Source organism: Balaenoptera acutorostrata, chromosome 1 (genome assembly GCF_949987535.1).
Source record: "Balaenoptera acutorostrata chromosome 1, mBalAcu1.1, whole genome shotgun sequence".
In the NCBI taxonomy this organism is placed as follows: domain Eukaryota; kingdom Metazoa; phylum Chordata; class Mammalia; order Artiodactyla; family Balaenopteridae; genus Balaenoptera; species Balaenoptera acutorostrata.
Window position 1 is genome coordinate 144,487,866 of NC_080064.1, and position 23,265 is coordinate 144,511,130.

Sequence of the window (23,265 nt, forward strand, 5' to 3'; positions counted from 1 at the left end):
ATTTCAGGTCTTATTCTAAAAATTAGGGATTAAGCTCTGTTGGACCATAATAATAAATAAATGTGATCACTTTGTAGAAAATGCTCTGTTCCAGGAGTAATAAATTAGACGGCTGGGAGCTGGATGGCAGTGAAGGGTTGAGTGATGTGGTGTAGGCTTGGAGGCACACCAGCGTGGCTTTGCATTCCAGCGACAAGTGAGTGTAAAGTGGAGGGACGACTTGCCCTCCCTCCCAGGGCTCCTGTGCAGATTAGATGAGGTGACATCTGCTTGGCTGCTAGGTCTCAATTTCCTTTCTGTTGAGGGGATGATGACTGACCTCCATGTTTATGTTGGGAAGCAGAGATAAAAATCAGTCTCTGACATGTTGTCCATCTTTACTGAAGACAGGAGACAAAATGAGCAAGACACAGGACAAGAACACTCAACTGCTAACATGAAGACCATCTAGGGAGGAATCACCCAGCAACTGAGAGAAGAAGCCAAGGTTAGAACCTGGTCTTCTGCTCCAGTAATGAATTTAAGGAAGCAGTGATCAAGCAGCTATTATGTACAGAGTTTGGACTAGGCTCTAAGGACACAGAGATAAAAGATGGTTCCTGCCTCAGGGGCTCATAGGTTATTGGGGAGACTGACACATAAACCCATAATTTACCATGCCCTTGATAAGCACTATGTCAGAGTGAACTCCCGGGCTACAGGAACCCTAGCATCACACTGCCTTCTTCTATGGACACCTTGCTCAGAGGCCACCTCCGCTCTCCCTGAGCCTCTAACACATCTCTGTGATTGCAGGTATCACAATATATCACAATGACTGTTCTCGAGTCTGGGTTCCTGACTAGCCTGTGAGCTACTGCCTGGCCAACAGTACACACAATGAACTAAGAAATGAACAGAAAAATCTGAGGTGTTTAGGAAGATGACCTTCACCTTGAGGTGTATATGGGTTTATGGAAGTAAGAAAATCAGAGATGAGAGGACTGAGCAGATTACATCCAGTTAAACTACCCGCTGGGTATTAAAGAGGACTCCTATGCAAGACTCACCATTTCTGCCTCATCTTCCCCATCTGTAAACGGGGATAATCACTCAAATCGGCCTTGATGGATCATGATTATGGAAAGATCACTTAGGAAAGTAGTACCCCTTAAAAAATATTAAGCATTACCCAGAAACCAAGTAGCATAATTCATGAATGGATTGTGCTCAAGGGATAGGCAGGCAGTTCAGGGTAACTCACACAGGATGCTTGTTGTACATGATTGGCAGAAACTCATCCACTGGTAGCATCTTCCCAAAAGGACTGGCTCCAACAAGCTTCTGTGCTCCTTCCAGAGAGATGACATAGCCCAGAGTCCAGTAAGAATAGTCAGCTTCGACCAGATTTACCACATTGGGCACAGCTTTCTCTGGCTCTTTTAGTTGCATCCTCTTCCTGCCAATATAACTACAAGGAAATGGGTGGAGGAGAAAATTCCAATTTTAGTATTAGACATCCATAAGAATGGAGCACTGCTTTGCAGACTTTTGAAAGCTTGGACCAAGTGTGTCTTATTTAAAAGTATCACACAACAACGCACATCACATCAACCATGGCTGTCATCTCCCATCAATGGGGCCATTTCTGTGGCTCCACTTATCAACATCCCAACTATTCTTGCCTAGCAGACTGTTAAAGTGTGAAAGTTGAGATGTAGAGATTAAAAGATCTTTCAGAGGTTGGAGACAAGATGGCAGAATAGAAGGACTTGAGCTCACCTCCTCTTACAAAAACACCAAAATCACAACTAACTGCTGAACAACCACCAACAAAAAAGACTGGAACCTACCAAAAAAGATATTCTACATCCAAAGATAAAGAAGAAGCCACAGCGAGATTGTAGGAGGAGTGTATCTGTGATACAATCAAATACCATACCCACTGGGTGGGTGACCCACAAACTGGAAAATAATTATATTGCAGTGGTTCTCCCACAGGGGTGAGATTTCTGAGCCCCACATCAGGCTCCCTGTTCTGGGAGCTCTGACATTAGGAGGAAGAGCCCCCACAGCATTTGGCTTTGAAGGCCAGCAGGGCTTGATTACAGAAACTCCACAGGACTGGGGGAAACAGAACCTCCGCTCTTGGAGGATGCACACAAGGTCTCATGCACAGTGGGACCCAGGGCGAAAGCAATGACTTCAGAGGAGCCTGGGGCAGAGCTACCTGATGGTTTTGGAGGGTCTCCTGAGTAGGCAGGAAAGAGGCTGTGGCTCACTGTGGTGACAAGGACACTGGTAGTGGAGGTACTGGGGAATACTCATTGGTGTGAGCTCCCCTGGAGGCTGCCATTTTGACACCAAGAACTGGCCCCATACAAGAGCCTGTAGGCCTACAGTCTTCCTGAGCCCACAGCTGCCTCCAAACACACCCCTTGACACAACCCTGCCCACCAGAGAGACAAGACCCAGCTCCACCCACCAGTGGGCAGGTACCAGTCCCTGCCACCAGGAAGCCTGAACAAGCCTCTAGACCAGCCTCGTCCACCAGGGGGCAGACACCAGAAGCAAGAGGAACTACAATCCTGCAGCCTGTGGAAGAGAGATTGCACAAAAAGTTAGACAAAATGAGATGGCAGAGGAGTACATTCCAGACGAAGGAACAAGATAAAACTCCAGAAGAGCAACTAAGTGAAGTGGAGATAGGCAATCTACCTGAAAAAGAATTAAGAGTAATGATAGTAAAGAGGATACAAGATCTCAGAAAAGGAATGGAGGCACAGACTGAGAAGATACAAGAAATATTTAACAAAGGACTAGAAGACATAAAGAACAAAGTTGAACAATACAATAACTGAAATGAAAAATAGACTAGAAGCAATCAGTAGTAGAATGAATGAGGCAGAAGAAAGGATAAGTGAGCTGGAAGACAGACTGCTGGAAATCACTGCTGTGGAAGAGAATAAAGAAAAAAGAATGAAAAGAAATGAGGACAGTTTAAGAGGCCTCTGGGACAACAAACTCATAAATATTCACATTATAGTGGTCCCAAAAGGAGAAGAGAGAGAGAAAGGGCCTGAGAAAATATTTGAAAAGATAATAGCTGAAAGCTTCCTTAACATGGGAAAGAAAGCAGTCACCCAAGTCCAGGAAGTGCAGAGAGTACATAGAGGATAAACCCAAGGAGGAACATGCCGAGACACATAATAATCAAATTGAGAAAAATTAAAAACAAAGATAAAATATTAAAAGCAATGAGGGAAAAGCAACAAATAACATACAGGGAATCCCCATAAGGTTATCACCTGATTTTTCAGGAGAAACTCTGCAGGCCATTAGTGGCATGATATACTTAAAGTAATGAAAGGGAAAAATGTACAACCAAGCATACTCTACCCAGCAAGGCTCTCATTCAGATTTGATGGCCAAATTAAAAGCTTTACAGACAAGCAAAAGCTAAGAGAATTCACCACCACCAAACCAGCTTTACAACAAATGCTAAAGGAACTTCTCTAGGTGGAAAAGAAAAGGCCACAACTAGAAACAAGAAAAGTATGAATGGGAAAGCTCACCAGTAAAGGCAAACATACAATAAAGGAAGAAAATCATCCACACACAAATATGGTATCAAACCCAGAAATCATGAAGAGACTACAAATACAGGATATATGAAATGTACTTGAAATTAAGAGACCAGAAACTTAAAACAATCTTGTATTTATATAGACTACTATATCATTGTAACCACAAACCAAAAAAAATCTACAATAGATATACACACAAATAAGAAAAAGGAATCCAAACAAAACACTAAAGATAGTCATCAAATCACAAGAGAACAAAAGAGGAAAGGAAGAACGAAGACCTACAAAAACAAATCCAAAACAATTCACAAAATGGCAACAAGAACATACATAAAGATAATTACCTTAAATGTACATGGATTAAATGCTCCAACCAAAAGACATAGACAGGCTGAATGGATACAAAAACAAGACCCATATATATGCTGTCTACAAGAGACCGACTTCAGACTTAGGGACACATACAGACTGAAAGTGAGGGGATAGAAAAAGATATTCCATGCAAATGGAAATCAAAAGAGAGATGGAGTAGCAGTTCTCATATCAGAAAAAATAGACTTTAAAATAAAGACTATTACAAGAGACAAAGAAGGACACTACATAATGATCAAGGGATCAATCCAAGAAGAAGATATAACAATTGTAAATATATATGCACCCAACATAGGAACACCTCAACACATAAGGCAAATGCTAACAGCCATAAAAGGAGAAATCAATAGTAACACAATAATAGTGGGGGACTTTAACATCCACTTACATCGATGGACAGATCACCCACACAGAAAATCAGTATGGAAACACAGGCCTTAAATGACACAATAGACCAGATAGACTTAACTGATATTTATAGAGCATTCTGTCCTAAAGCAGAATACACATTCTTTTCACGTGCACATGGAACATTCTCCAGGATAGATCACATGCTGTGCCACAAAGCAAGCCTCAGTAAATTTAAGAAAATTGAAATCATATCAAGCATCTCTTCTGACCACAACACTATGAGATTAGAAATCAATTTCAAGAAAAAAAACAACTAAAACAAAACAAAACACAAAATGCATGGAGGCTAAACAATGTGCTACTAAGCAACCAATAGATCACTGAAGAAATCAAAGAGGAAATCAAAAAATACCTAGAGACAAATGAAAATGAAAACGCATTGATCGAAAACCTATGAGATGAAGAAAAAGCAGTCCTAAAGGGAAGTTTATAGCAATACAATCCTACCTTAGGAAACAAGAGAAATCTCAAACAACCTAACATTACACCTAAAGCAACTAGAGAAAGAAGAACAAACAAAGCCCAAAGTTAGTAGAAGGAAAGAAATCATAAACCTCAGAGCAGAAATAAATGAAATACAGACAAAGAAAACAATAGAAAAGGTAAATGAAACTAAAAGCTGGTTCCTTGAAAAGATAAAATGGATAAAACGTCAGCCAGACTCAACAAGAAAAAAAAAGGGAGAGGGCTCAAATCAATAAAATCAGGAATGAAAATGGAAAAGTTACAACCAACTCCACAGAAATACAAAGGATCACAAGAGACTACTACTATCAACTATATGCCAATCAAATGGACAGCCTAGAAGAAATGGACAAATTCTTAGAAAGGTACAATCTCCTAAGACTAAACCAGGAAGAAACAGAAAATATGAACAGACCAATCACAAGTACTGAAATTGAAACTGTGATTTAAAAACTCCCAACAAACAAAAATCCCAGACCAGACGGCTTCACAGGTGAATTCTATCAAATATTTAGAGAAGAGTTAACACCTTCTGAAACTGTTCCAAAAATTGCAAAGGAAGGAACACTCCCAAACTCATTCTATGAGGCCACCATCACCCTGATACCAAAACCAGACAAGGATACTACAAAAAAAGAAAATTACAGGCCAATTATCACTGATGAACATAGACACAAAAATCCTCAACAAAATATTAGCAAACAAAATCCAACAAGACATTAACAGGATCATATACCATGATCGAGTGGGATTTATCCCAGGGATACAAGGATTTTTCAGTATCCACAAATCAGTTTGATACACCACATCCACAAACTGAAGAATAAAAACCATTATGATCATCTCAATAGATGCAGAAAAAGCTTTTGATAAAATTCCACATCCATTTATGATAAAAACTCTCCAGAAAGTGGGCATAGAGGGAACCTACCTCAACATAATAAAGGCTATATATGACAAACTCACAGCTAACATCACACTTAATGGTGAAAAGCTGAAAACATTTCCTCTAAGATGAGGAACAAGACAAGGATTTTCACTCTTGCCACTTTTATTCAACATAGTTTTGGAAGTCCTCCATGCAATCAGAGAAGAAAAAGAAAAGGAATCCAAATTGGAAAAGCAGAAGTAAAACTGTCACTGTTTGCAGATGATATGATTCTATACATAGAAAACCCTAAAGATGTTACCAGAAAACTACTAGAGCTCATCAATGAATTCTGTAAAGTGGCAGGATACAAAATTAATACACAGATATCTGTTGCATTTCTATACATTAAAAACGGAAGGTCAGAAAGAGAAATTAAGGTTACAATCCCATTTACCAACGCATCAAAAAGAATAAAATACCTAGAAATAAACCTACCTAGGAATGCAAAAGACCTGTAACTCCACAAAGTATAAGACACTGATGAAAGAAATCGAAGATGACAAGACATACCATGTTCTTGGATTGGAAGAATCAATACTGTCAAAATGACTATACTACCCAAGGCAATCTACAGATTTAATGCAATCCCTATCAAATTACCAATGTCATGTTTTACAGATTTAGAATTAAAAATCTTAAAATTTGTATAGAAACACAAAAGACCCTAAAGAAAAACGGAGCTGGAGGGATCAGGCTCCCTGATTTCCAGCTATACTATAAAGCTACAGTAATCAAAACAGTATGCTACTGGCACAAAGAGAGACATATAGATCAATGGAACAGGACAGAAAGCCCAGAAATAAACCCACACACCTATGGTCAATTAATCTACAACAAAGGAGGCAAGAATATACAATGGAGAAAAGATGTCCCTTCCATAAGTGGTGCTGGGAAAACTGGACAGCTACATGTTAAAGAATGAAACTAGAATATTCTCTAATACCATACACAAAAATAAACTCAAAATGTATTAAAGACCTAAATGTAAGACCGGATACTATAAAACAGAGGAAAACAGGCAGAACACTTTTGGACATAAATCACGGCAATGTCTCTTTGGTTCCACCTCCTAAAGTAATGAAAATAAAAACAAAAATAGACACATGGGACCTAGTTAAACTTAGAAACTTTTGCACAGCGAAGGAAACCATAAACAAAATAAAAAGACAATGTACAGAATGGGAGAAAATATTTGCAAATGATGTGACCTACAAGGGATTAATCTCCAAAATATACACACAGCTCATGCAGCTCAATATCAAAAAAACAAACCACCCAATCAAAAAATGGGCAGAAGATCTAAATAGACGTTTCTCCAAAAAATACATACAGGTGGCCAAAAGCACATGAAAAGCTGCTCAACATCACTAATTATCAGAGAAATGCAAATCAAAACTACAATGAGGTATCAACTGACACTGGTCAGAATGCCCATCATCAAAAATTCTACAAACAATAAATGCTAAAGAGGGAGGGGAGAAAAGGGAACCCTTCTACACTGTTGGTGGGAATGTAAATTAGTACAACCACTATGGAGAACAGCATGGAGGTTACTTAAAAATCTAAAAATAGAACTACATATGATCTAGCAACCCCATTCCTGGGCATATAATCCGGAGAAAACTGTAATTCAAAAACGTATATGCAGCCAATGTTCAGAGCAGCACTATTTACAAGAGCCAAGACATGGAAGCAACCTAAATGTCCATTGACAAAGGAATGGACAAAGAAGATGTGGTACACATATACAATGTAATATTACTCAGTCATAAAAAAAAGAATGAAATAATGCCATTTGCAGCCACATGGATGGACCTAGAGATTATCATCGTAAGTGAATTAAGTCAGACAGAGAAAGACAAATATCATATGATATCACTTATATGTGGAATCCAAAAAAATGATACAAATGAACTTATTTACAAAATAGAAACAGACTCACAGACTTAGAAAACAAACTTATGGTTACCAAAAGGGTAAGGTGGAGGGGAGGGATAAATTAGGAGGTTGGGATTAACACACACACACTACTATATATAAAATAGATAATCAACAAGGACCTACTGTATAGCACAGGGAAATATACTCAATATTTTGTAATAACATATATGGGAAAAGAATCTGAAAATTATAACTTAATCACTTTGCTATACACATGAAACTAACACAACATTGTAAGTCCATTATACTCCAATATAAAATAAAAATAAAAAACACTTCATGACAAAAAAGATCTTTCAGATCATTTCCCAAAGATGATATAGGATTTCTAGCTGTGTTTACAGTGGTTGGAAAGGCCAGATGTGAGAATCCTGAATTTGCTTTCAAGTCCCCAGAGTTTCAGCCTGGGGACTTGATATTTTCTGCACAGTTCTCCAAATTCTGGGGGTAAACATAAGACAGAAAATGCTTTGGGAAAGATACAGTCCACAGTAAAAGACCCAGGAAGCCAAGAGTAGCCCCAAGGGGGTTTCCTCCAGGGGAGAATGAATGACAACACCTGCCTGGCTTCCTCCCTCTCACCCAGCTCTGCCTATGCTTCCTCCTGGGTCCTGTCTTCCATGAACAACTTCTGCAACACAGGATGTACCCTCAGCCATTCCTACCTTCCCTAGTCTACTCATGCATCTGTGATCCATTACTTTTGGCTGCAGCCTAGTTGTTTCCACTTGCCTGGACCAAGTTGAGGAGGTACGGCTTCCTACCTGCTAGGTAAAGCTGACTTGCTCTATTTTGCCCTAAAACTATCTCTTTTCAACATTCAAGGGATCCCACTTATCGAAACATCCTAGGATTTGTAGAATAAGTCTATGTTCACCTTCAGTTCTTCTGAGGACAAATATACCTGTCTCTCAGCCACTGTCTCTTCAGAGCAAAGAGCCTGAACTTCTCTCATGTACCAAGTGGAAGAGAAAATCCTACTGAGCCCTTGAGATGTGGCCAGAGTGACTGAGGAACTGAGTTTGTACTCAATTTATTAATTTTACTAAATTTAAATTGTAATTAAAAAATTGAAGATGTGTAAAATAATATTTTCTGTTAGACAAAATGTATTATTTCAGTAGGACTACAGTTTACTTAACAGTTGGAAATTTAGCATCTGGATTGAGATGTGTTATATGCATAAAATACATACTGGATTTTGAAGACAGTATGAAAAAAAGAATATAGACTATCTCATTAATAGTTTTAAAATATTGATTATATGTTAATATTTGATATGTTGGATTCAATAAAATGTATTATTAAAGTTAATTTCACCTATTTTTATCTTTTTAATATGATTACTAGAAAACTTTAAATGATGTTTTTCACATTATATTTCTACTGACATGCTGCCCTAGATGATTTCAATGGCTTGTTCTATTCTTCCCACTTACTGTTTTCTTTTTCTGGAGAAACTTAATACTGCAGTCACAGACAGTCGATCTGGTTTCATGTTTTGAGTTCCAATAACATTTGCTTTATTCATTTCAGAAAATGAGATGTGAAAAATTTGAAACCACTAATTCTTTATGATTACATAATAGATTTCAATGGAATATTTGGACTTGATCAGTCCGGGAAATTTAGGAAACATCTTTTTTTCCTGTATCCTTACCAGGACAATAACTTTTCTTTGTTGGATCTGTTGGTACTTTGTCCTGAGAAATGCATCAACCAAATTGGAAGTGAACTGGGATGTGTGTCACCTCTAAGCCTTAGAATCCCCAAGTCCAGTCCTCTGTGATTCCAAGGCTTAAGTGAAAATCACCTTTGCACATGTCATGTAAGCACAAAATAGCTTTCGGGCTCCATGCCTGTGGGGCCTTAACCACAGGCTGCAGAGCCATAGATTCAGAAAGGCTGAGGTGTGGGGACTTCTGGAGGATTTTAGGAACAATGATCTGAAGAGACAGTGCACAATCGAGTCACATGACAGGGTGCCAGTCTCTTTATTACATAGTCCTGGGTCTACTTCCCACAGGTTACTTGAGCCATTACTGAGTTTCTTTTGAGCTCGGAATGGTACATTTTCTAAGAGAACAAGTATTCCACCCGGGCCCATAGTTAAGTTTCCCTCTGAGGATGGGAGGAGCAGAGACAGCTTGTCTGCTGCAGCTGCTCCGAAAGAACAGCCTCTGATTTGATGAAACTGCCTTTGACACACAGCTGGGAAGTGAACATAATGCTTGGGAACTTTCTGCCTCATTGGAGAGGAGTAAAAAGTGTCATCTTAGCATAAAAAGAAAAAGAGAGAGCAAGAGAGAGCTCAGTTCCCAGAGGTAGCAGGCAACGAGCATTAACTAAATTGTCAGTTCGGAGCCAGTACTCCCTTGATGAGCCTGGTTTTTCTAAGACAGCCTCTGAGCCTCCACTAAGCCCAACTTCAGTGTTCTCCCTGTTTGCACAGCTTCCCTTCCCAACAGGAGCTCTCCCACTGACCTTCCAAACCTCCCACACCATCAGAGGCTACAGAGGAAACCTGTTCTCCTGGGAGCTGAGGCTCAAGTGTGACACAGGAACCTTGCCCTTGAATGTGTCCTCCCTCTACATACTCCCTCCATGTACCACACTGGTTCATGAGTGGATTTCTGCTGTGTTCCCAGGTGAACACTCAGTCTGAAGGCCCCTGATCTGCAGGCAGACTCCAGGTCTCAAAGAATCTCCCAAAGTTTCTTTCTCACCCTGAAGAGCATAGAGATGCAAAATCCAATGGTTATCCCCTACTCACTTCTTGTTTCTGGGAACATTTATGGAGAGAAAACCAGGTAAATGGAAGCTTGAGCTGCATCTCCTACGAGCTGGAGCTCTCTGCCCCTTGGAAAGAACTGAAAGCCTCTCAGTACTCTTTAAACAGCTTGTCATCTTGTCACTCACATCAGTTCCCAATCCAGCTGGACTCGATCAATATCATCCATCAGCTTCATGAGCTTCTTCTTAAACTGATGTTCAAAACGCACATCATCCTCAATAACAAGAGTCTTCTCCAGCTCTCGGTCAATTACCTGTAAAGGTCAGTGGGAAGATACCCTATGAAAAGTTGATACTTATTTATCTAATAAAAAATAGGTATCAAAAAGTCAAAAGTATAGCAGCACAACATGTAATAGCTCATAACTGGAATCTAAGCAAAAATCCATCAACAGTAAAATGGATAAATAAACTGTGGTGTATTTACAGCAATGAGTGTAAATGATCTACAGTTAAATGCAAAGTTATAGGTGAATCTCACAAATGTAATGTTGAGGGACTGAATGGAACCATATGGTATGTACACATAATAAAAGGATAAATGTAGACAAAACTATTCTGTGCTGTTAGAAGTCAGGAGAGTGGTTCCCTTGGGGAACTGATGGCTAGGAAAAAATACAGAGAAGGGCTGTGCTTCTGGGGTGCTGGTAACCAGTTTCTTGATGTAGGTGCTGGTTAACCTGGCTGTATTATTTAATTTGTGAAATGTCATTGGCCAGGATCTTATGATCTACATATTTTTTCCTATAAAATTTAAAGTTTATCTATAAAACAAAGTTTCTTGAATAAAAAAGATAGGCATAGACTGGATCATTAAAAGGGAGAAGGCCCTTTCAATAGGACTTTCTTTGGGGACTCTCTTTTCTTGTGGGAACTGACCCTTAACCAACAACCCCACACTTCAATACCACCCCTATCAATGTCTGACCTGTAAGACAGGGGTTCAAGTCCTGGCTCTGCCCCTTCTTGCCTGAACAAGATAACTATTTTCTCTTGGGTAAAATGGGCCCATCTCTCCTAACCCATGTCACATGACTTCCGGGTGATTTCTTACACTGAGTCACTTAATAAATGATGACATGCTAGATAAACACAAGGCATTCCTACTAAGGATGAGGATGCATCACTAGGAGTGTAGTCCCCAGAACGTGGGTGTCTTCCCCTATCATCATCCCAAGTGGCACCAAGGCTACCCTTCCTTGTTTCTCACTGGCCTTGTGTCAGAGGGAGACATAAAGCAATGACAGCTTCCAAGCACACTCCCAGAACAGTTATGGGTTCACTTTATATGTGGCCCTAGTTCACCTACAAGGTCCCACTCTCCTTCCTCCTCATTAAAGAACTGCACATTGAAATGAAGCATTATTCACCTCTTTCCAGACAGAGTAGTGGCTAAGGAAGCAGCCAATTTCACCCCTAGTTAGAGGCCTGGAGGAGTAGGGATCTCGATATCCAGGCAGCATTTCAATATTCAGGGCCTTCAGCTGGCTTGTGTTGAGTGCCCTGCAAGACAGAACATGCCCCAAAATTAACAGGTTGAGAGGCCCCCACCACAGAAGCCAGAAGGAAGAGTTCTGCATATTCCCCAGAGCCTTTTTGCACACTGAGAAGGACTCCTCATGTTTCCCATTATTCCTTAGGAGTTCCTCAGGGTTAATGTGTTGTGGTAGCATTATGAGTTTTGTGAAGACAAGAAAGGGTCTTATACTTTATATACCCCTCGCAATGCCCGACACAGTTCTTAAGTATCATCACTATTGACAACTTGGAAAAAGTATTTTCCTAATGAAGGAGAGTGGCTAATAGAAAGCTTAAATACTATTAAACACTGGAAGGGATGAGGACAGGAAGGAGTCAGAAGAGAAATTGTGTGCATGTGTACATCTTTCCTTTGGACCTAAAAAAGGTTAAAGATAAAAATGCAGAGAGAATCCTGTAAGCAAGAGAGAAGTGACTCACTACATACAAAGTATTCTCAGTAAGATTAATAGCTGATTCTCATCAGAAACTGTGGAGGCCAGAAGGCAGAAGATTGATAATATTCAAGCGCTGACTGAAAGAGACCATCAACCAAGAATTCTATATCTAGTCAAGCTAGCCTTCAAAAATGGAAAAATTAAGATATTCTCAGATAAACAAAAACAGTGTCACTAGTAGATCTGCTCTACAAGAAATACTAAAGGGAATCCCTCAGGCTGACATGAAAGGAAACTAGAGAATAACTCAAATCCACATAAAGAAAGAAAAGCACTGGTAAATATAACTGCATAGGTATCAATAAATACAAATAATATAAGTGTTCTTTTGTTTATAACTTTTCCCCTTATCTGATTTAAATTATAGCTGCATAATGCAATAAGAGCAAATAATGTATAAAGAACATTATGTATAAAGAAATAATTTGTGTAACAATAGAACAAAGGAGGGGGGAAGGAATGAAGCTATATAGTAGCTAAGTTTTTATATAGTATTGAAGTTAAGTTGGTATTTTTTTATTGAGGTATAGTTGACATATAACATTAGTTTCAGGTGTACAACATAAGGATTCAATATTTTGTATATTTTGTGAAATGATCCCATGATAAGTATAGTTAGCATTCATCACCACATAGCTACAAATTTTTCTTGTGATGAGAACTTAAGATTTATTCTCTTAGCAACTTTCAAGTATGCCATACAGTATTATTAACTGTAGTCACCACATTGTATACTATATCCCATGACTTATTTTATAAAAAAGTTTATACGTTTTACCCCTTCACCTATTTCATCCACCTCCCAATCCCACCTGTGGCAACGAATCTGTTCTCTACAAGTTTTGTTTTGTGTGCTTTTAGATTCCACATATAAGTGATATCATATTTGTCTTTCTCTGACTTATTTCACTTAGCATAATGCCCTCAAGGTCCATCCATGATGTCACAAATGGCATGACTTCCTTCTTTTTCATGGCCAAATAATATTCCATTGTATATATACACACATATTTTCTTTATCCATTCATCCATTGTCAAACATTATGTTACTTCCATGTCTTGGCTATTATAAATATTGCTGAAATGAACATGGGGGTGCATATATTCTTGAGTTAGTTTTTTAATTTCCTTTGGATAAACACCCAGAAGTGGAATTGCTGGGTCACATGGTAGTTTATTTTTTTTGAAGAACATCTGTTTTCCACAGTGGCTGCACCAATTTATTCCCAACAGTGAACAAGGGTTCCCTTTTCTCCACATCCATCCCAATACTTGTTATTTCTTGTCTATTTGATAACAGACAGTCCAATAAGTGGGAGGGGAGATCTTGTGGTTTTGATTTGCATTTCCCTGATGATGAGTGATGTTGCTCAACTTTTCATGTATCAATACCTGTTGGTTTTCTGTATGTGTTCTTTGGAAAAATCTCTATTCAGATCCTCTTCCCATTTTTAAATCAGATTTTTTTTTTTTGCTATTGAGTTGTACGAGTTCTTTATATATTTTGAAAGTTAAACCCTTATCAGATATATGATTTGCAAATATTTTCTCCCATTTGGTAGCCTGCCTCTTTATTTTGATGGTTTCCTCTGCTGTGCAGAAGCTTTTTAGTTTGATACGGTCCCACTTGTTTATAATTTTTTGTTGTTGTCACCTTTGCTTTTGGTGTCAAATCCAAAAAATCATCACCTAAGCCAGTGTCAAGGAGTTTATTCCCCCCTGTTTTCTTCTAGGAAGTTGGTATTAATATGAACTAGATTGCTATAAATTAAGATGTTAATTGTAATCCTCAGGGCAATCACTGAGAAAATAACTAAAATATATATATAGGAAAAGAAACAAAGGAATTAAAATGTTAAAGTAGAAAATATCTTTTAAACATAAAAGACTGGACATTCTTATGCCTCATAAGAATGGAGGCATAGAGGAACAAATAAGACATAAGATGTATCGAAAACAAATAGAAAACAGCAGGTGTAAATCCTACCTTATCAGTAATCACATTAAATGTGAATGGATTAAACCCTGTAATCAAAGATAGAGCTTAGCAGAATGAGTTTTTAGAAAGACGATCCAACTATGTGCTATCTACAAGAGACAGACTTTAGATTCAAAGGCAAACAGGTCTAAAGTAAAAGGATAGAGAAAGATATACCATGTAAACAGCAACCACAAGAGAGCTGGAGGAACTATACTGCTGTAATATCTGACAAAAAAATTTAGACAAAATTACCAAAGGAGAATATTTTATAACGGTAAGAGTCAATCCATCAGGAAGACATAATTATAAATACATATGCATCTTACAATAGACTAAAACATGAAACAAACTGACATAACTAAAAGGAGAAACAGAAAATTCAAAAATAGACTTTAATACTCCATTTTCAGTAATGTATAGAACTAGCCAGGAAACAGAACCAATTAGACCTAACATTTATAGAACACTCTACCCAGAAGCAGCAAAATACACATTCTTCAACTGTACGTGTAACATTCTCTAAGACCATATGTTAGACCATAAAGATTATACAGACCATAAAGCCTCAGTACACTTAAAACGATGACTGAAATCATACAAAGTATGTTCCACAATCATGATGAAATTAAAAATTGATAGGAACTTGGAAAATTCAAATATGTGAAATTAAACAACACACTCCTTAACAGCCAATGAGTTAAAGAAACCACAGAGGAAATGAGAAAATATTTTGAGACAAATGAAAATGAAAACACAGTATACCAAGGCTTACAGGATGCACCTAATGCAGTACTTAGAGGGCTAGTTACAGCTACAAACGCCTATGTTTAAAAAAAAAAAAAAACTCAAATAATCTGCTTTTCCATTTTAAGAAACTAGAAAAAGAGCAAAGTAAACCCAAACAAGCAAAAGGAAGGAAACAATGACTAAAGTGGAAATAAATGAAATAGAGAATAGAAAAATAGAGAAAAAACAAGACCAAAAGTTGGTTCTTTGGAAAGAGCAAAATTGATAATCCTTTAGCCAAATACAAGAGAGTAAACTCAAATTATTAAAATGAAGAAAGAAAGAGGGGGCAATCCCTACTGACCTTATGGAAGTAAAGAGGATAAGAAAATACTATGAACAATTATACACCAACAAATTAGATAACCTGGATAAAATGGACACATTGCTAGAAAGATACAAACTGACTCAAGAAATAGAAATTCTGAATATACCTATAACAAAGTAAAGAGGTTGAATTAGTAAAAAAAAAAAAAATGTCCCACAACACAGTCCAGGACCAGATGGCTTCACTAAAGAATTCTGCCAAACATTTAAAGAATTAACACCAATCTTTCATAAACTCTTACCAAAAACAGATGAGGGAGCACTTCCCAACTCATTCTATGAAGTATTATCCTGATACCAAAACCAAAAAAAGCCATAACAAGAAGACTACAGACCAATATCCCTTATTAAGATAAATAGAAAAGTCCTCAAGAAAATACAAGTAAACAGAATCCAGCATCACATAAAAGGCATTATACATCATGACAAGTGGGATTTATCCCAGAATTGCAAGGTTCGTTTAACATGTGAAAAAAGTCATGTGATGTTTGTCTGTTAATTATTAACAGACAAACATCACATGATCATCTCAATAGACATAAAACTTGACAAAAATCCAACTGTATATGGATTAAATGTTTATATTGCCTCCAAGTTCACATGTTGATATTATTAGGAGGTGGGGCCTTAGGTCATGAGGGTGCAATGCTCATAAATGAGATTAGTGCCCTTATAAGAAGAGACACAGAGCTTGCTTTCCCTCCTCTCTTTGCTGTATGAAGGCACAAGAGGATAGCCACCTACAAACCAGGAAGAGGTCTCTCACTGCAATCCAGCCATGCTGGCAACCTTCTCTGGGACTTCCCAGCCTCTGGAATTTCGAGAAATAAATGTTATCTGAGCCACCTGGTCTACGGTAACTTGTTACAGCAGTCCAAACTAAGACACCAACACCCTTCCATGATAAAAAACACACAACCCAATCAAGGCCATCTGTGAAAACTCCACAGCTAAGATTGTATTTAATGGTGAAAGACTGAATGCTTCTCCCTAATATCAGGAACAAGCCAAGGCTGTCCACTCTTATCACTTCTATCCAACATTGTACTTGAGGATCTAGCCAGGGTAATTTAATTGGGTAAACAAAATAAAACGATATTCAGGTTGGAAAAGAGGAAGTAACACTATCTACATTTGCAGATGACATAGCCTTGTACAGAGAAAATCCAAAGGAATACACACACTGTTGGGCTGCACCTTGAAGGCCTTCAAGCCTCGTAATTGCCTGGTCTCAAGAAAGAAGGAAGAGCCCAGAGACAGCGACAGCAACACCAATGGTTTATTGGACAGGGGATCTTACAAGTTGAAACAAAAGGTCCTGAAGCAACACTCCACCGTGTATGGCAGACAACAGGCAGGACACAGCAGCAATCTTCGCTACCTAGGAGACGAAAGAGGCTACCATTTATAGGGGGAATTGACATCAGGTGGGCTCATCAGTTACCAGGGAAACCAGCGGCTGGGGCAGGGGGCAAGTTACTGATTAAGCCCTATAATTAAGAGGATTGGATAGTCATGTGAGTGAAGCAGGCACTGGTCAAGCAGAGAATATACATAGAGCAAGAGAACAGCCATCTGGAGTGGCCTGACCATACACTGCACCCCTACGTACCCTGCACGACCCTTACAGTCTTGGTCTGCCCCTCTTCTGAGATATCCCTGGGCTCAGGTATGTAGAGGTGCACTGCAAACAAGCACCACAAATGCAACACAAACAATAGCAGCTAAGGAGTACCAAGAGTAAGCCAGGGGCTTGGCTTGCAGGACAGGAAGAAGGTGAGAGTCTGCAGTCGTCCCCAACATGGTCACATTAACGAGGTCAGCTTTCTCTGGCATCTCACTGCAGACCCAGTAATCAGACTCAGTTTGCAGTAAGGCCACTGTTTTTGCCCAGTCCTCAAACAGATTCCCTGAACTCAGGCTAGGGATGGAATGTGATGTTTCAACAGGCACAATACGGGGAGATTATGACCATTAAGCAAATTATAAGCAGTAGCAGCATTCCGAGATCATACCCCTGCCTGTGGTTTTTTGCCTGGCCTGCTGTATCATATGGCCTGTCCACCCTCAGTCCCCACAGCCCAGCTGCTGCTGAATTACAGAGAGACGGTATAACAACAGATCACAAGAATAATATAATGGTGTCTTTTTCCAGTAGGGCATCCTGATTAATTACCTTAGTAGTCTCAGGTGAGGGCGGGTAGAAGCTAGGTGAAATCTTTCCAATCCTATTGCCCACAGGGCGGCAAATCCAAACCACCGGGGACTTACCTGCCAGTCCCAGGGCCATTTTTTAATGTGTTCCCCTGAGGGTAGACCCTGTGGAAGGGCAAAAGTGAGTTATTGTCCGGACCAATAGTTGGCAATGGTCCGTTGGTGGTCAGCAGCTGAACTTGGATGGTGTCGACTAGTTGCCTCAGGGTTAACATGGCGTAGGCACTGGGATGATAGTTCCTGGGATGTTCAGTTTTAGTTTGTAGGGCTTGAATTAGCCTCCTGGAAACTTGAGAGGGCAAGTTTCCCATCTCAGTTGTTGTTTAAATAGTCCATTTATCCTTTCGATTAGCCTGGCAGCAGTGGGGTTGTAGGGCAGGTGGAAATGCCAGTGTATGTCACTTTTATTGGCCCATTTCTCAACTTCATGGCTGGTAAAGTGGGTTCCTTGGTCTCTATCAATGTCCATGGGGTTACTGTATGTCGTGCACGGCTGCTCTAGATCCTGCAGAGTGTTTTTTTTGTGTTGCTCCAGGACTCCGGTAGGCCTTTTGTAATGTCTTCCACCTGCTGTAACACGCTGTAGACTAAACAAAGCGTTTGTATTCACTAGCCGTCCCTGTGCAGTCAGATGAGCCATGAGCATGGGGCTGATGCTTCTAAACTGGTCAGAGACTCTGAGGTTAACAGGACATCATCAATATAATGGAAGAGAAAGACATCTCTCATGGCGGTCAGTTGCCTCCAGTCTGGGGAAAGATGGTCAGTTGCTCTCCATCTGTATCCTGTGGGACAAGGGACCTCTGACCTCGTCCCAATCTTCTTCCTCTCCTTCATCACTCTTGGTAGGATACCACACCTTGGGGTCCCAATTTGACCATCCAGGCTCTCCTGACAGCCCCCATTCATCAAGGACAGCAGCCACAGGGCCCCAAGTGCTAGTGGACAGACACCTCAGGATCACCCCCACAACTTTTCATTACCCGTCCTTGGTTCCCAACATTTTGGTGCTCACAGGAGTTTCCTCAGCCTCCTGGCTAGCTCGACAATTGTTGAACTGCACCCCGTAGGTCTGCAAGCTTTATAATTATTCAGCCTGGAGACCGAAGAAAGAGCCCAGACACAGCCACAGAGACATCAATGGTTTACTGGACAGGGGGAATCTTACAAGTCTGAAGCCAACAGTCCTGGAACGTCACTCCACTGTGTACGGCAGACAACAGGTAGGACACCACAGAAATCTCCGCTACTCCAGGGAGAAGGAGTTTACATTTATAGGGGGGAATTAACATCACGCTTTCTCATCAGTTACCAGGGAAACCAGCAGCTGGGGCAGGGGCAAACATGCAGGCAGTTACTGATTAAGCCCTATAATTAAGGGGATTGGATATTCATGTGAGTGAAGCAGAGACTGGTAAAGCAGATGTACAAAGAGCAAGAGAAGAGCCATCTTGAATGGCCTGACCATACACACACACACACACACACACACACACACACACACACATACACACAAACACACTATTAGAACTAATAAATGAGTTCAGCAAGGTTGTAGGATATAAGATCAATATACAAAAATCAACTGTATTTCTATACACTTAGCAATTTGCAATCTAAAAATGAAATTAAGGAAACAATTCCACTTACCATAGCATCAAAAAGAGTAAAATATTTAAGAGTAAATTTAACAAAATTAATGCAAGACTTGCACACTAAAAACTACAAAACATCAAAGAATTAAAGCTCTAAATAAATGGAAAGATATCCCATGATCATGAATCAGAAGACTTCATATTGTTGAGATAGAAATTCTCCCCTCAATTGATCTACAGCTTCAATGCAATTCCTATTAAAATCCAAACTGTCTTTTTTTGTGTGGAAAATGACAAGCTAATGCTAAAATTCATATGGAAATCCAAGGGACCTAGAATAGCCTAAACAATCTTGAAAAAGAATAACAAAGTTGAAGGACTCATACTTCCTTACATAAGAAGCTACTGTGAGGCATAGGGACTGGTGTACACACCAATGGAACAGAATTGAGAATCCAGCAATAAACCCTTATATTTAGAGTTAATTATTTTTTGACAAGGTTGCCAAGACAATTCAGTAAATGAAAGAATAGTCTTTTAACAAATGGTGCAGGGACAACTAGATAACCATGTACAGAAGAATGAATTGGACCCCTACCTCACACCATATAAAAAACTAACTCAAAATATATCAAAGATCTAATGTGTAAGAGATACATATAAAAGATAAAACTATAAAACTCTTAGAAGAAAACACAGAACCAAGTCTTTGTGGCTTTGGATTTGGCAATGGATTCTTAGATACGACACCAAAAGCACAAGCAACAACAAAAATATAAACTGGACTTCATCAAATTAAAAACTTTTGTGTTTCAATGGACACCATCATGAAAGTGAAAAGATGACATAAAATGGGAGAAAATATTTGCAAATTATATATCTGACAAGAGGCTTGTATCCAGAGTGTATAAAGAACTCTCACAATTCAACTAGTTTTCCTTGGTCCGTGTGGCCTATGAAGGAGATTGGGGCTATTAGAGGTATTTGAAACAGTGGTTCCCAAACTCTAGTGCATCCAAGAATAGGGTTGCCAGATTTAGCAAGTAAAACACAGAATGTCCAGTCAGATTTATATTTCGGATAAACAGTAAATTTTTAGTATAAATAAGACCCATGCAATGTTTGAGACAAATTTAACTGGGTATCCTGTATTTTATGTGTCAACCTTACCAAAGAATCACCTTGAGACTTCTTATATGAAGATTCCCTACATAATTCAGCAGCTCTGGGACTCAGGAAGCTGCCCTCTTAACCAGCCCCTAGGGACTCTGACATGGGTGTCCAGGCCACACTTGGAGAAACACTGATGAGATTCTCTAAAGGAGTCATAAAAACTTCCACAACAGCTTCTAGCCATACTCCTTAGAGCCATTCATATTCCAAATTCACATATAACATGGTATTGCAGGTTTTGCAAATATCTATGCCTTGAAATAACAGTGTCAGATAAAAAAGCAAAGCAAAGCAAAGCAAAACAGAACAACAACATCAATAACAAACACCCTTGAAGGAATCTAACCAGGTACCCTGTGTGACTTTCCTGCCATGTTCCTGGGAAAAGTGATCAGCCCAGGCAGACTGTGGCAAGCATCTCATGCAACAGGAGGCACAGACTGTTACGCATTTTTTCCATTTACTTTCTTCAGGTCACCCAAGGTTAGACGCTTTGCTCTAAATCAAGCTCTGAATGCAACTCTGATCGCATTCCTTCCAATGCACTACGGGGCTGGAAACCACCACAGCCACTGGAAGAACCCCCAGGGACAGTGGAAAATCACGTCCAGTGCAAACCTTCAGCATAATGAAGACCAGAGAGCACTGGATGGTGAGTGGATTTCTGCTCTACTCAGTGAAATTAACATATATAAGCTACTATGAGTCATAAAGTTTTCCCAAAGTAGGCTGCATTGTGAAGACGTGTCTATCTTGCAATGAGTGCAGATTCCTCCCACCAAGACTAAACCTCTGTCAGAGAGGGTGCATCCCCACTCCAACCACATCTGCAAGGGCTCGAGGAAAAAACCCAACTCACTTTCCATCCACAGCCTCGACAATCTTGACCTCAATCTCCTGCTCGTACAGGGTACGTAACATCCGGTCCCGCCTGTCCTTTCTGCGCTTCAGGTTTATCATGAAAATCTAATGCAGGAAGAAAAAAGGAAAAGAAACACAGATTATTCAACTCTTTTTCTAGGCTATTTGAAAAGTAAAGTAAATGTAATGAACAAAGTTTTGGAATAAGGAGTGGAAAAGACAGGGAAAACTGTGGTGAAGATTTGTTTATATTTCATATCAGGTCAAAAAGTTATTCTTCAGGAGGCCAAAGGTAAATCAAACCTAAAACATATGAGATGAAGGGGTAGGAAGAAGTTTGGCAAATAGTTAGATTTATCAGCAGACATAAGTTTACTAAGTGTTTGCCTTGGACCAGTTCCTATGCGTCAGTTTCATCATCTGTAAAACTGAGATAATACTGGTCCTGTCACCTGGGTACAAAATATTAGCTATTCTTATTATTTATATCCACTGTAGAAAAATTTAAAGTCATTCAAAGAATAAGAAAAATCTAGTCTTAACAAATTCCTTTTCTTTCCAAAGGTTCCAAATTGAATTACCAAGGTCTTAATTTGAGTAGCTTCTTTACCAGAAGTTTTCAACTCCCTTAGAATTTTTCTGAAAGAAGTAGAGAGAGAAAGGGTCCTGCACTTGGTGGTAGCCCTTTGGGAAAAGGCATCATTTCCACATCACGTGGATCTGAGGGAAACCTTATAGAGGGGACACATACTGGTCCATGAAGTCCCAAAAATGTGCATTCAGATTGTCCCGCATGAGGACCGGGTCTTCCTGCAGCCCCTCACCTTAGCTCCTAAATTCCCAATGACTGCACTAAACACACACATATCCTGAGGCTACTACAGGGAGTTACACAGATAATGAGGCTGGCCTGATTATTCCCAGATTTAAGGAGCCGTAGAAGTACCCAAAGGCTCATGAATGTTATTACAGATATCTATGTGCTTTAATAAGGTTCTTTTCTACAAGCAGTAATAAACTCACTTTGTACATTAAACTAATCCTGCAGGACAGGGAGACTTCAGCTACCAGTAAGAAATACTGAATAGCATGGGAAAGGAGAACCCTCCAGGAATAAGCTGGATGACATTGGCTTCACCCTAACGACCCATCTAGATGACTTTGAGGAAGACGTTTAATGTTCCAGGGTCCAGTTCCCTTGTCTGTAAAAAAAGGGAGTTGAACAACCTCACCTCTCAGGACCAGTACAGATTAAAATGTCTATGATATGTGGTTTATGATAAAGTTTGCTTTATGCTGTCTAGAATAAGGAAGAAACTATGTCTTATAAGCAGGCTGGAGTTCAGACTTTACTGGGGGTTAAACTGTGGTTCACACAGTCGTTCTGAATGTAATCATCGAGATGCTGTATGTTTTACCGGATCAAAAGCTAAATTAACTAAAATTTCAACTCTTCCTTATAAAATATTCTCACTTCTATCCATTTATACAGCTCTGGGCAAAGAACTGATGGGGGGAGCAAGATGTCCTCTTTGAAGAAATCATCCATCTGAATCAGAGCAAAGTGGATTAGGTACGTCATGATTTCATTACCTCCGTTGTTTATCTAACTGGGCAATTATTTTTTAAAAAACAATTTCTGTGGTGACTGTATTTGCCTTGTTACCTGGGATTTTAAAACTTAATGAGTCATGTTCATTTATATTTCATTTTCTTCCTGTTTAGAATCATACTGTGATGGGCCATGTTCCATCTCCCAATTTTAAGGCTACGGAAAGGAATGGGCATTTCCTCATGTGTTCACATGGAGCTACCTGAGGTCACTCCAGGAGAGCAAAACAAAACAAAAAACAAAAAATTAACAGAAATACAA

The 23,265-nt window shown here is 39.4% G+C and overlaps 1 protein-coding gene across 2 annotated transcripts in view; it reads right to left on the reverse strand.

Annotated features, from left to right (window-relative positions):
• The window catches only part of COLGALT2 (collagen beta(1-O)galactosyltransferase 2), a 138,419-nt gene that overhangs the window by 13,085 nt on the left and 102,069 nt on the right, over positions 1-23,265 (reverse strand). For both annotated transcript variants that reach the window (XR_450404.2, XM_007175213.2), the window contains exons 8-11: positions 21,391-21,497; positions 11,850-11,982; positions 10,606-10,733; positions 1,244-1,450 (exon numbers count right to left, since the gene is read on the reverse strand). Coding sequence is in view for 1 of the 2 variants with exons in the window: in XM_007175213.2 (XP_007175275.1) it covers positions 1,244-1,450; positions 10,606-10,733; positions 11,850-11,982; positions 21,391-21,497 (575 nt within the window). In the remaining variant the exon portion in view is untranslated. The remainder of the gene's footprint in view (positions 1-1,243; positions 1,451-10,605; positions 10,734-11,849; positions 11,983-21,390; positions 21,498-23,265) is intronic.